Here is a 12,181-nt window from a genome sequence, read left to right as displayed (position 1 = left end):
ATGCTCGCATAGCACAATTGTTGTTATAGGTGTTACTCTCGGAGATGTTATTGGAGGACCACTCGGCGCTGCAATCGGTGGGGCAGCGGCTACGCCGTTAGCCTTTGCTTCCCAAAAATGGTTTTCAGCCAAGATTACGAATGACGAAATACGTGGCACAATTCCAACCGCGGGATTGATAGATATAATCATCGAGATGTTAGTAAACGCTTTGACTGCTGGGATTTCTGCTCGGGTTATGGCTGCGATGATTCCTGGTATCAACCAGGCACCTGCGAAGCCGGGGTTAGAAGGATTGTTAATTCTCCTATGGATGACCCGCTCCGTGATTTCGTTCTGCACACAGAATATATGCAAACGGTACGTCTTAAGATTGACTCTACAATGGCCAACGAATGTGACCATCTCTATTACTCAGGGTGTTCAACGGGATTGGTACCAGTGTTCAGCGCTTTTTCGCTGGCAGTGGATTTCGAGGTCATGACGGGGTGTTCAAGTTGATCACACTCAGACTAAAATAGTACATTTGGCACCGCACTTTTTTGTTTCAGGTTATAAAAATGACCCATACTCCTGACCTATAGTGAACGATATGTTTGTATATTACGCCTACGTACTAGTAGTTCAAAACGATGATGAGTGAATCAATTCAGTTTGCTGCATCTGCGGAAAAGTGAACTGCTATTAGAGCTCTGAGCAGCTTTTTGCGCTCGGCTAACATCGGACCTGACTGCAGATGCTGGTATCTCTAACTCCAAAGAAAATAAATATACTGCAGCTACATATTACAAATTCGCCACCCGTAAATATCAAAGAAATGGAAGTGGAAGAGTCAATTTCGGTTATTCTCGTAAGTATAACCCTTCAGTGACTTTACATCATAGTGACCGTATATCGTGACGAAACGGGTCACACATATGACGGTTCATTTGCCGAATATCGCTTTTCAGAACTTTCAGAATTGCTCCGAAACCATCGAAACGAATGATTTCGATCCCTGTTTTACACTTTCACTCTGTTTGGCTGGTCCTCGTGTTTTATTACCATAGTCCTTATTAGTATCACATTTCTCCCATATCTTCGCCACTGTAACTGCAGCGACACCATTGTATCCTTCAAAACCCACCAGCCCACACCCCCAGGCTTGTTTCTTTACGAGATGAACACGGACTACTCAAGACATGGACATCGCTCGCCGTCAAACACGACTAGCGGTACAGTGTTGGGCGCATTGGAAGGTCCAAGGCTTTGCGCTGAACCCGAGCAAATATTGCCAGACGAAGACTATGCTTCCACATCCTCCCACTCATGTCCTCCACATAATGACCTACCTGCTACACAGACGACTTATCAAGGGTCTTCAAAACCCATTCCCAGCATCACCATGCTCTTAAGGTCCCTCAAAAACCCTCTAGGCCTAAACCTCGTTCTGGAGAACACTGGCAGTGTTGCTCGTGACCATCTTGCCTCGGAGCGAACTTACCTAGCTTACGTCCGAACCAGTCTCGCTTGTGCCAGTGCAGGCGTTGGTAAGTCGTGCTGTTTTACATAGCGTTGGCTAGCGATAGTAACATTTACCTCTATCCAGCGCTTGTGCAGCTTTTCACCCTATCTAAACCCACCAACGTTAATAGTACTACTGGCCAACATAGCATGAACTTACAAAAGTATGCTCAACCCCTCGGAGCTACCGTCGTTCTCCTCGGACTACTGATTCTATTACACGGTATGCTGTTTCTCTTCGTATCTCACGATGAAGCTGATTTTATGCCGCCTGTTTTGCTCCGTCCTGTGCGCTCGTTGCCCTCATCGCCGCTCGATTGTCTTACATCGTCCCCACGTGACATACGTAAAAAATTGTCACTGCAGGCTTGTTTCGGTACTTTATCACACAAGGCGCCCTCACACGGGGCATCTTTCCTGCCGCACGGATCTCCATTGCGGCTATAACATTCGCACTCGGATCCATAGTTGGCATTGTATTTGGCATTCTCATTGCGGGCAGATAGAAGAAGACAGCAAGTTCATTGGAAGGATACAAATGCTAGTGTAAACTTTTCTTTATTTTATGTATCGTTAGGGTTTAGAGATCTGGTCTCTGTGGTTCTCTTGGAGGTTCTGATTGCATTTCGATTCATAGGCATAGGCCTCCCGTGGACGATAGGTTGGTCGCTATCGGAGAGGCAAGTGTCACCACGGTGAAGAGGCAGCTGCTTGCATAACGATTTTCGTAACATTCAATTTTAACATGGTTTAGACTCGATTTTCGACTTTTCGATAGTGGTGTTACAGAAGATCTGAAATAATACATAATCGCAGTCAGCTCTTATTCGCTCGGTTTACTGGTGCTGATATAGCCTTATGTCAAAGTCTGCTTTCAAGGAGCACGACGTGTTGGGTGGTGGTCGTGGGGGCTTGAAACGTCTGTTCTTGTTTTAATGTGCGCCAGATGTTTTTGACTCGTTGGCAAATCCCGACGATATGAAAGGTATGTATACAAGAATAACTATGTGGCAGATTAGAGCTACTGACAAATTACATCGGGCATCAAATACTCTTAGCAGATCGCCGGTCGAACGGAGCGGGCTGGAGTGGGTTTGAAGTGGGTTAGCAGCAACTCTGCAATGGTCATGATTTCCGATTTCCGGTAATCGCTCTTGACACCCCTAAAAAGGTATGAAGATGTCCATATCTGGTGAAGACCCTGTCGTGGGGTTAGGTTTGTGGTATGAAGTATGTTTGTTTCCATCGGGATTTACCAACTCTTTTGGTTTGTCATGTAGCTCTCATAGTTCCCAGAGGAGGTTAATCATGCAGACCATTGGGCCTATAGTACATTTTTCTCTGCCTCCATGCATGCAAATAGGGAATCTCGGATGCACCTGCTTGGGTCGTTGCTAAAGCTAATCAGTATGCACGAGACGGAGCGCTCGTTCGAGCGTGACATCATTCCTATGGCTCGCGCTGAGGGTGAGTGCAAAACCTGTTTCCCTCGAATTCATCTGACAAGATATTGCCCTTCATCCAATTTCCTTACAGGTTTAGCACTGGCTCCATGGAACGTTCTAGCAGGTGGAAAGCTGCGTAGCGATGAAGAGGAGGAGAAACGTAGGCAGACAGGAGAGAAGGGCCGCACACTGACAGGACCGCAGTGGGAGCGATCTGAGACAGAGAAGGCAATGTCGAAAGCTCTTGAGAAGGTTGCGGTGGAGATTGGTGCGAAGCATATCACCGCTGGTAGGGGAACGTTTATTTCTTGCCTGAGACCGTATTAATTCGTGTGCAGTGGCTATCGCCTACGTGATGCAGAAGACTCCATACGTCTTTCCTATTATCGGAGGACGGAAGGTGGAACATCTGCTTTCCAGCATCGAGGCGCTGAACATTACGCTGAAGCCCGAACATCTCACGTACCTGGAGAGCATCATTCCCTTTGATATTGGGTTCCCTAGTAACTTCATCGTGAGTGTTCAAGCTGTTCATATAGAGAATGCCTGATTCACTTTTGTGGTGTAGGGTGACGGTACAACGTACAATTTCCTCACGCGATCTTTTGCATGGTTGGATAGATTGCCTCAGTGAAGCCGATTGTTCCTGACGACGCCACGGCTCAGAGTGGAACAGGCGAGAAGAATGCTTGGGTTGATGATGCTTAGGTTATGACCGATATACAATCTTTAGCTCGTTGGCTACCCATCGATAAATTTCTGCATGTATTTATAACGATACTGATATACTTTGGATCAGAGTTTGAGCCTAGTGTGAGGTGATCACGTGACATCTGTGATCGAGCCAGATGACATCATGCTTCCGTTTATGGAAAGCCTTGCTGAACAAGGTCTGAATCATGCAGACAATGTCTAGGCTACGATCCTACTTTACTCCCTCACCACATCTATCTCACATTAAAATGCCACTTTTATCATCTATAGCTGACACGTTCACTTTACTTTTAAACACACCAATGGTTGCACCCACTGAGTCTGGAACGGGGAGCAAATGTCGCCCTGACAGACTTTCCACGAAGGAGAGGCATAGAGCGGAGCAGGAGTAGCGAGAGCTATGCACACTCACAGAGTTTACCAAATGGAGAGGGCACTGGCGGGCTACCAGTTCGTTGTTGATTTGTTCCGGTGCTTGGTCGAGGCAACTAATGCTGGCGTCCAATAGCGAATGTCTGCAGAGAGCAGTGGCACAACCGCCAGTCAAAGAAGTGCGGAACATAGCGCAAAAGACGATATTTTTGCGGGGCTAGATTTGGGAGCAGGAGACTTGGATCTTCATCTTGTCCGCCCAGATAACTCAAAGCGCGATGCTGCGGTATCCGATTCACTAACGCATGGGGTATGTCTGGCAGGCATCTGCATACTGTCAAACCCAGAACTGACGGGCACACCTTTGATACATACCAGAAATAACACACCGAGTTTGATGACACCCAAATGATATCATCCAACGCTCGTAGCGTTATTTACTTGCTGCATGATATTGACAATTGCTTATACATATAATTTGGGCTTTTGAGGATACAACATTGGAATCCCCTTCTTACTAGACATCAAAATATATTTCATGAGATTAGATAATAGCAGTGTAATTCACGTACTGTACACTCGAGAATGCGGTCCACTTAACATACACAATAGTCGATCAGTGTTGAAATAACTAACTTACCATCATGCTTTCGAACGTTTTTTTGAAGGTTTGACGTGTCCCGTCATGTTTTCGTGCAATACCAGTGCGTGTTCGAAATAGAAGCCCTTTTAAAGTAGTTGTATGAGCTCGGGGTCACGTGGGCTTTGTAGAAGGTCAGATTGGTACCAGACATAAGACGAGAGTCTCGGGGAGATTGTGATGGGATCGAGATGAATTCTTGTGATAGAAAGCGGACACAAGCTCTGCAATAACTTGCAGAATAAACACGGTCAAAGAAGTGCTTACCTTCTTGCAAAACGAGGTGAATATCGTTTGCATCCGATTCCACGATGCAAATGTTCGTCTGAACCTGGAAGTTGAAAAATGAAATGACTTCTTATCGACTGTCATATCGGTAATTTGGTCTGACTGGGGAGACTAATCTCTATAGTCAATGATGGTCAAGATGATGTTGAAATGATGGTTGCTAATTTAGTATTTTTTGTACGGTTCGCTGTTCGGTCTGAGCCGGTCCGGAGATGCTTGGCGGAGAAACGGATGTCCGCTGCTTGTCTGGCTACGGTCATATGCAAAGGTCCTAAACTTACTTACATGTGAGATAAGGTGAGAAGTGAGCAATAACTAATAATAGGCAGTCAATGGTTCGGTAAGAGATAAAATCTTGGGAATTGTAACTCACTGAACTCGGGGCCAATTTTCACCAGATTCATCTCCCAGACTGAGCGTCCGGGACATATTCCACTGGATTCTTAGTTAGGACAAGGTCTCAGTGAGTTTAGTCTTTTTCTATGCCCTTAGTACAAGCTTTATAGTGCAAGGCTATCATCATGGCATCGCGCAAGGTCGCTATCATAACTGGCGCTTCCTCTGGTACGTTCTCGCATACCTTCTGCTGCAGTGTCCTGACAGCACCTCGCTCCTTCAAGGGATTGGTCGAGAATCAGCCATTGCGCTTTCTTCTGCTGGGTGGTCTCTGACCCTCACAGCACGACGTCTCGAACAGCTAGAAGAGACAAAATCTCTCTGCTCTGACCCAAGTTCTTGTCTCGTACTCGCCGGAGAGGTCACCGACGAACCTTTTGTGAAGAAGCTGTTTGAAGAAACAGTCGCCAATTTTGGGAGGCTAGACCTGCTATTTAATGTGTGGTTTTTCTCATAAACTTGGCTTGTGTTTTGGAGACTTTAACTGGGCTCCGCCTCGCTGTGCAGAACGCTGGAATCAGCCATAAGGGAACACCTATCGACGAACTTTCCCTTGAGACATTCACGTCTGTAATCAACGTCAACCTGGTCGGGTCTTTCCTTTGTACTCGAGAGGCATTCAGGGTATTTAAATCACAAAGCCCCACAGGAGGTGAGCGATTCGAACGCGGTCACTCAATAGCGTTTCTCTTCGCCTCCATTGTCCCAGCTGCTTACACAACAGTACAATCACCGTTGTAGGCAGGATCATCAATAACGGTTCTCTTGCTGCCCGCGTCCCACGCCCACATGCCGCACCATACACCTGCTCGAAGCACGCCGTTACTGGTCTTACCAAGGCAAGCGCAATTGATGGACGCAACTGGAACATCGCTGTGACACAAATCGATATTGGTGCGTTTTCCCACTGACATTTTTTGCACCATTCTTCTCATCCCATCTCGCAACTTACTGTCATTGTTCTGCTTCCCAGGAAATGCACTCACGACTATGGCTGCTGGACATACTCGCGGTTCTCTTCAGCCTGACGGGCGCGTTGTTGTGGAGGCGACGTTTGACCCAGTACATGTCGCACAAACTGTTGTGCACCTCGCGGGATTACCAAATTCGGTAACAGTCCTTGAGATGAACATCATGTAAGTAGTTGTGTTCTCTTAATGTGTCACAAATATTCATCCTCGCCTTCTAGGGCTACTGGTGTGCCATTCGTAGGCAGAGGATAAAGGCCTTGTTTTACCTTAGCAGTTCCAACAAGGATGAAGGGATCAGGCGATTGATCTTGCTATTGTAGAATGTTCAGACATCTTTTGTTTGAAATCACCTGCAGAGAACCCAATTGATAACATGTAGAGAAGTGTAAGTATAGTAAACTGTACAAGTATTCGTGTGTGTCTTGACATATCAGTACAAAAGGGAGATAAAAAATTGTGCGATGAGTGTTTATAGGGTCGCTTGAAACAGACGCAGACACTGATGATCATGATGCGATGCTGACAAAACTGAGTGAGGTATTAGCCTTACGAAAACTAAAAAAAAGCGTATATGGGATAAGATAAGATAATAGAGGGAGCACGAGGACGCAAGCATGAAACTGGAGGTCAAGGATGTTGCACTTGCTTATCCACGATACCGCGATTGTTTTTGTGAGATTTGGTGAACCAACCCCCGGCCTCCCAGCTACAACCTGGTTTGTAGACATCGCGATCGCGTTGCGATGGGTCAACAATGCCTTGTAAAATGATTTTGAGTCGTTTAAAGTCGATTGGTTTCAGGATCCAGCCATCCATGCCATACCCTATAAGTTCGCTTCGTTGCTGCTCCCGCAGAGAAGTAGAGACAGCAAAAATCGGTACGCGTCCGTTCAGCTGATAAGAAATTCGATGGGCAGGAGTGGGACTAGGATCAAGAGTTGCTGCTTCCTCAAGTTGCCGAATTCGTTCCGTAGCCTCGAATCCGTTGAGTATAGGCATTCTACAAACGTCCCAATATACGTCGGTTAAAAGAATGTCGGCGTGGATAATAATTGACGTAAACATACTGAATATCCATCAGAATGCAATCAAAATCCCTGTCCGCTTCAACCAATTGCAGACCTTCTTGACCGTTGGTGGAATTGACGATTATATGCCCATCCATGGACAGCCGTTTTCCAAGTATCTTCCGATTAACATCGTTATCCTACAGACAAAATGAGCACAAGATGCCGTCTCCAGCAGTAAAGCCGATTGCCTACCTCTACGATCAAAATACGCAACTGGGTTAATGTGTTGCTGGCTCCGCCAACGAAATCGAATGAGGGAGATGCAGCCTCTGGTGATACAGGGTGCTTGGAGACCTCAAAATCGGATAAAGTATTTGGACCAGGAACATCAACCTTGGTTTCCATCTTTAGGGAAGCAATATTCCGTGAAGATCTCTTAACGATATCCAGAGAGGATTGGTTGTTCCAGCCTGGTGCCATATGGCTTGATGATAAGGCTTCGACCAATATATTAATTTCTTCTGCTTTAGACCGGATACTATCTGACTGGGAAGATTTGGGAAGGGATTTCACGGAACGCGATCTCCCTGAAGAGCTTCCTGAATTACCAGAATGCGAGCTTTTCGCCAATTCCAGCGGGATAAGGAAAGAGAATCGGCTGCCAATATCGACCTTTGAGTCAACACGTAGTTGACCTCCTAGCTGTTCTACAATTCTTGCGACCACCGCAAGGCCAAGACCTGCCAAAAATATAGTAGTTATGCGTATCAATAATTACGATCGTACTCACCAACACCAGGGGTTCCAGGAATTCTCGGCTCTGATGACTCGACTTGTTCGAATTCACGGAAAATACTCTCAAGCTTCTCATTCGCAATACCGCAACCCGTGTCAGCTACCACGATCTCCACCCCTTTTTGTGCTGCACCTTGGAGACCTTCGTGTTTATTGTAAAGATGGTAATGAACCGTGATTGAACCTTCTGAAGTATATTTCACTATCTTATGATGAATACGTGACGAATAAGTTACACAATATGTCACTTACATGCGTTGGCTGTCAAGTTAGCCACCACAGTTTTAATTTTCTTCGCATCACCCACCACTTGCTTCGGTCCGCCTTCTGCCTCAAGCTTGAAATCGATATTCCTGCGAGCAGCTTCGTGACTGTAGATCCGAGTGGCCTCTTCAATAGCGGCTTGCAGGTTAAATGGTTCGTTGAATGATGTTTCATGACCACTTTCTAATCGAGTCAGGTCCTACAAAAAACATAAGCAGACATAAGACAATACAGCCGATTATTCATACCAGTAAGTCATTGATAGTGAAAAGCAAGTTCTAATAACGGACGAAGTTAATCATGATTCACAATTTGTTTGATTAAACAAACCTTTGATGCAGCATGAGAACGAGAGAGATTGTCTCTCGTCTCAAGATCCAATGGACCATTCAGAGCCATCTCCAAATAACTAGTAACAAGTTAACCAGTATACGGTGAACATAAATAAGTAAATCCTACTTTATGATATGGTTTAAAGGGGTTCGGACTGGTTTAAGGGTGTCAAAAAACAACCGAAGCACATAAAGGTTATCTTCACCTTCGTGACTAGCATTTGACAGTAGTATGTTGGTCAGACTAGTCGTGTGTAGGGCAGACTCCTTCTGACGCCAGACAGCGATGAACTACGACGACACAAGAAGCGTTTCAGACACACGAACAACGCATACTGTTAAGACACATACCTTTCCATACACGAGAGCAAGTACACCAGCAGTCTCTAGCTGTTCATCCGTCCAGGCACGACACCGTCCGGCAACAGTTTCTGACCATGTTTTGAATGATTTCCGAGGCTCCAAACTTTTAGTCATGCCAGTGGGCCTGCCTGCCCACCGAACATCGCGAGGCTGTCCTTTGCGGAGCATCGCAATGAAGTCCTTCCCGCCGGCTGACAATGGCACGTAGAGCAATCCTGCAATGACTTCTAAACCGGTTGAAAGTTGAAGATCCGGAAAATCCTTGACCACTGCTTGAGAAACTTGTATCGTGCTGATAACATAGTGAGAAAAATGAGTCGTCAATATGATATTCACACTGACTTAAATTGTTTGAGACGAAGGTATTCTGCCATTACGAGTATTTCTTGGCCATGAAGGTTGGGCCCTAATATCTTCGCACCTTCTCCTATAACAAGGATTCCGTAATCCGCGTCGAATAGACTAAGAAGGTCATCTGCATTGGAAACGATATAACCAGTCGGATGGTTGTCAGAAGCCATAGTGTTGATCTGTATAGCATGGAATCAGCAGTTGATCTTTGTAGCACGGGCACGAACATACTAATTTACGTGTGTGCAACCGCCGTGCATAACTAAGACGCTCAATGTTGCGCGAAATGGATTGACTAAGCAGTCGTAACATTTGTCGTACGGGAAAGGAGACTCGCATACCATGCGCTCCATACGAATGACAGGAGACCAGACCCCACAATACTCCAAACGCCATGATAGACTAGCCATATATTTGAGCAAACACCCTTTGATTTTCATGATGATAACATACCACCGACATGGATGCTCGCACGCCCATATTCTCAAGATCTATGCGAATGAAGTTAGGACTCATGTGAGTAACATAACCTACTAGCTTACATTTTATGTGGATAGGGCTCATAGCACGAAGATAACAATGGGTCATGTTCTGAATAGAGATGAGAAAATACGAATATGAGTACGATAGTACTACTCACCAAAGGAGATTCCAAATCAGCAGCATTTCGTACCACAATACGAGCCGTGGGTTGTGATCGGTTATACAACATACGGACAGTATCTAAAACATATTCAGTACAAATCTTTCTCCTGACTTGTAATGGGACACTCACTGATGGCATACAAGTCTCGAGCCTTGCGCCTTTGAATTAGTAAGACAGTCTGAATCTTAATTCATTAATACTGACCTGTGCAGGTATATCTGAAGCAGGAAAGTGGAGCCCTTTATACAAGTCATGCGTTTGACTCCAGTCCACAAGTTCTGCCGTGACTTGTCCATTCCATACTTCATCAAACTGGTACACCAACACGCGATGGAATTGTGTAAGGTCCTTAATAACGCCGACAACCACTTTTAAGCATGAATCTAAGTCTTGAGCTGCTCCTAGTTGTTCGTTAATTTGTGCCATGACGGCAAATATATCCATCATCCCCACGGCAGAAGTCCCTGTCCTTCTACGTGGAACATGTCGCCGAAACCGAGATCCGTCCCCCGTAGCAGGAGTCGAGGCCGCAACCGAATTTGAGGACGCGCTCCTTGCAATTCGTCGTAGTCTCTCCAAGGCAGGTACTGGCTTCGCATGGTTGGTGGTGCTCTCGAGTATATCTTCCGCAGTGGGTCTCCAATCCTCGTCATTTCTGACAGTAGGATGATCCACATGAGGATCCTGCGCAATCGACTCACCCCTTACGCTTATAGCAGTGGCTTCAGACGTTGAAGGTGTTATTTCTGCCTCGCATTCGGTAGAAACGAGTGTTCCATCAGAACCTCCAGTTGAATCGCTACCCGGAGTGCTTCTGGAAAGGGACGTGGTCCCACATCGGCTTGCATTAGGAGATGGATAGAGTGCGTTAAGTATATCTTTCTCGAGTTCGAACTCCAATATGATAAGATTGGAGTCGTTACGCGCTCCAGAGGCCCCTGATGACGACATAGGCCTATGAACAGCGCACCAGCACGTCCAAGGCTGCCGTTCTTTCGTAGTATCCTCTTCCGGTTCCCTCCAACCCGTGAGTAAAAAGACGTGAGGACTGTCTTCTTGTTCTTCAACATTGGATTTGGGCTCGTGAAGAAATTGAATATTGTCCCATAAGATATCTCCTTGAGCCTCAGGTAAGGTGTCTGTAAAACACTCGAGTGAAAAGAGAAATTTAGGCGAAAGTCCAAGTATCTCTGTCGAGTTCTTGATACACAACGTTCAGCCTGCTACCAACGATAAAAATAACTAAAAAGTACCTCAGACACTTGGCGGACAAGCAACGTCCCACTCTCTTGGTCTTCATCCACAGCTACTAATACCCCAAAACCTTGGACCGCACCTGGGGTACGAATAGGCTGCGAAGTACATATTATATTGAGAAAATTGTTACGTGTAGAATGAATTAGTCACATACTTCGTCTTCACAGCGTGTGAGTTTGCCCTCACGGCCAGTCAAGACATGGTGACCATCCTCGTCCTCAACGTGTTCATATCGGAATGTCATGAGTTGATCCTGACTGTAACTCCAAGGACCATGTTCCTGCGTAAGGGAATCTGCAGGATAAGGATCTTCAGTGCATGATGAGTCTTCACTTTGAGACTTGTGCTCTGAATTAGGAGATACGGAAATGGGTGGCTCCAGAGTGCGTTGCAAGCTAGAGGACTCCGACTGTGACATGATCCAACTATCGATAGCCGATTCAGAACGTGGATTGTCGTCTTTGGCATGAAAAGGGGTTGGTAAAGGTGGCAAGTGAACGATGCCAATCTCTGATGGATTGAGCGGGGTTTGATGCACACACTCCAAATGAGGTACGGGCATCAGAAAGTCGGACGATACAGCAGAAAATGCATCCGCTGCTGCTTCAGACATCTGGACAGGATGCCTGACATTGGTTTCCGATCCTGAAGAAGAACCTGACGGGCTTATAGGGATGGGTTCCCCGACTGGACCTGCAACGAAACCTCCGGGGAAAGAAATGGGAGGAGAAGATGCCGAAAACCGGGGCGAAGAGCAAGATGTGTTTTCAGCTGGAAAATGCCTGAAATTCGAGTGAGGATGTATTGTATTACTATGGTGTTCAGTATGTTCTT

The 12,181-nt window shown here is 46.0% G+C and overlaps 6 protein-coding genes across 6 annotated transcripts; 5 read left to right on the top strand and 1 right to left on the bottom strand.

The window, feature by feature from the left end:
- Positions 1-27: 27 nt before the first annotated feature.
- On the top strand, positions 28-660 carry SERLADRAFT_450042 (uncharacterized protein; the record flags this gene model as incomplete). The annotated part of the gene is made up of 2 exons (XM_007319414.1): positions 28-360; positions 419-660. The coding sequence occupies 2 exons, from the start codon at positions 197-199 to the stop codon at positions 519-521; spliced, it is 267 nt and encodes an 88-aa protein (XP_007319476.1).
- A 307-nt stretch (positions 661-967) lies between these two features.
- On the top strand, positions 968-2,323 carry SERLADRAFT_392038 (uncharacterized protein; the record flags this gene model as incomplete). Its single annotated transcript, XM_007319413.1, has 3 exons — positions 968-1,529; positions 1,589-1,726; positions 1,870-2,323. 3 exons carry the CDS (start codon positions 1,160-1,162, stop codon positions 2,007-2,009), a joined length of 648 nt encoding a protein of 215 aa, XP_007319475.1.
- Positions 2,324-2,852: 529 nt separating this feature from the next.
- SERLADRAFT_370565 (uncharacterized protein) lies at positions 2,853-3,582 on the top strand (the record flags this gene model as incomplete). The annotated part of the gene is made up of 4 exons (XM_007319412.1): positions 2,853-2,970; positions 3,040-3,237; positions 3,287-3,462; positions 3,517-3,582. The coding sequence occupies 4 exons, from the start codon at positions 2,853-2,855 to the stop codon at positions 3,580-3,582; spliced, it is 558 nt and encodes a 185-aa protein (XP_007319474.1).
- Positions 3,583-3,862: 280 nt separating this feature from the next.
- On the top strand, positions 3,863-4,486 carry SERLADRAFT_469947 (uncharacterized protein; the record flags this gene model as incomplete). Its single annotated transcript, XM_007319411.1, has 3 exons — positions 3,863-4,112; positions 4,171-4,344; positions 4,466-4,486. The coding sequence occupies 2 exons, from the start codon at positions 4,174-4,176 to the stop codon at positions 4,484-4,486; spliced, it is 192 nt and encodes a 63-aa protein (XP_007319473.1).
- Positions 4,487-5,483: 997 nt separating this feature from the next.
- SERLADRAFT_439017 (uncharacterized protein) lies at positions 5,484-6,581 on the top strand (the record flags this gene model as incomplete). Its single annotated transcript, XM_007319410.1, has 6 exons — positions 5,484-5,526; positions 5,583-5,797; positions 5,866-6,010; positions 6,100-6,252; positions 6,332-6,494; positions 6,548-6,581. The coding sequence occupies 6 exons, from the start codon at positions 5,484-5,486 to the stop codon at positions 6,579-6,581; spliced, it is 753 nt and encodes a 250-aa protein (XP_007319472.1).
- A 91-nt stretch (positions 6,582-6,672) lies between these two features.
- On the bottom strand, positions 6,673-10,540 carry TCO3 (Fph type histidine kinase; the record flags this gene model as incomplete). The annotated part of the gene is made up of 17 exons (XM_007319409.1): positions 6,673-7,329; positions 7,397-7,536; positions 7,592-8,079; positions 8,130-8,336; positions 8,387-8,597; positions 8,647-8,676; positions 8,729-8,807; positions 8,858-8,885; positions 8,937-9,021; positions 9,082-9,385; positions 9,436-9,623; positions 9,676-9,846; positions 9,898-9,935; positions 9,987-10,035; positions 10,085-10,167; positions 10,220-10,241; positions 10,295-10,540. The coding sequence occupies 17 exons, from the start codon at positions 10,535-10,537 to the stop codon at positions 6,957-6,959; spliced, it is 2,739 nt and encodes a 912-aa protein (XP_007319471.1).
- Positions 10,541-12,181: the final 1,641 nt, after the last annotated feature.

This window comes from Serpula lacrymans, assembly GCF_000218685.1.
Source record: "Serpula lacrymans var. lacrymans S7.9 unplaced genomic scaffold SERLAscaffold_8, whole genome shotgun sequence".
NCBI lineage: Eukaryota > Fungi > Basidiomycota > Agaricomycetes > Boletales > Serpulaceae > Serpula > Serpula lacrymans.
The sequence above is the reverse complement of the archived record's forward strand: the minus strand, read 5'-3'. Positions and strand labels throughout refer to the sequence as shown.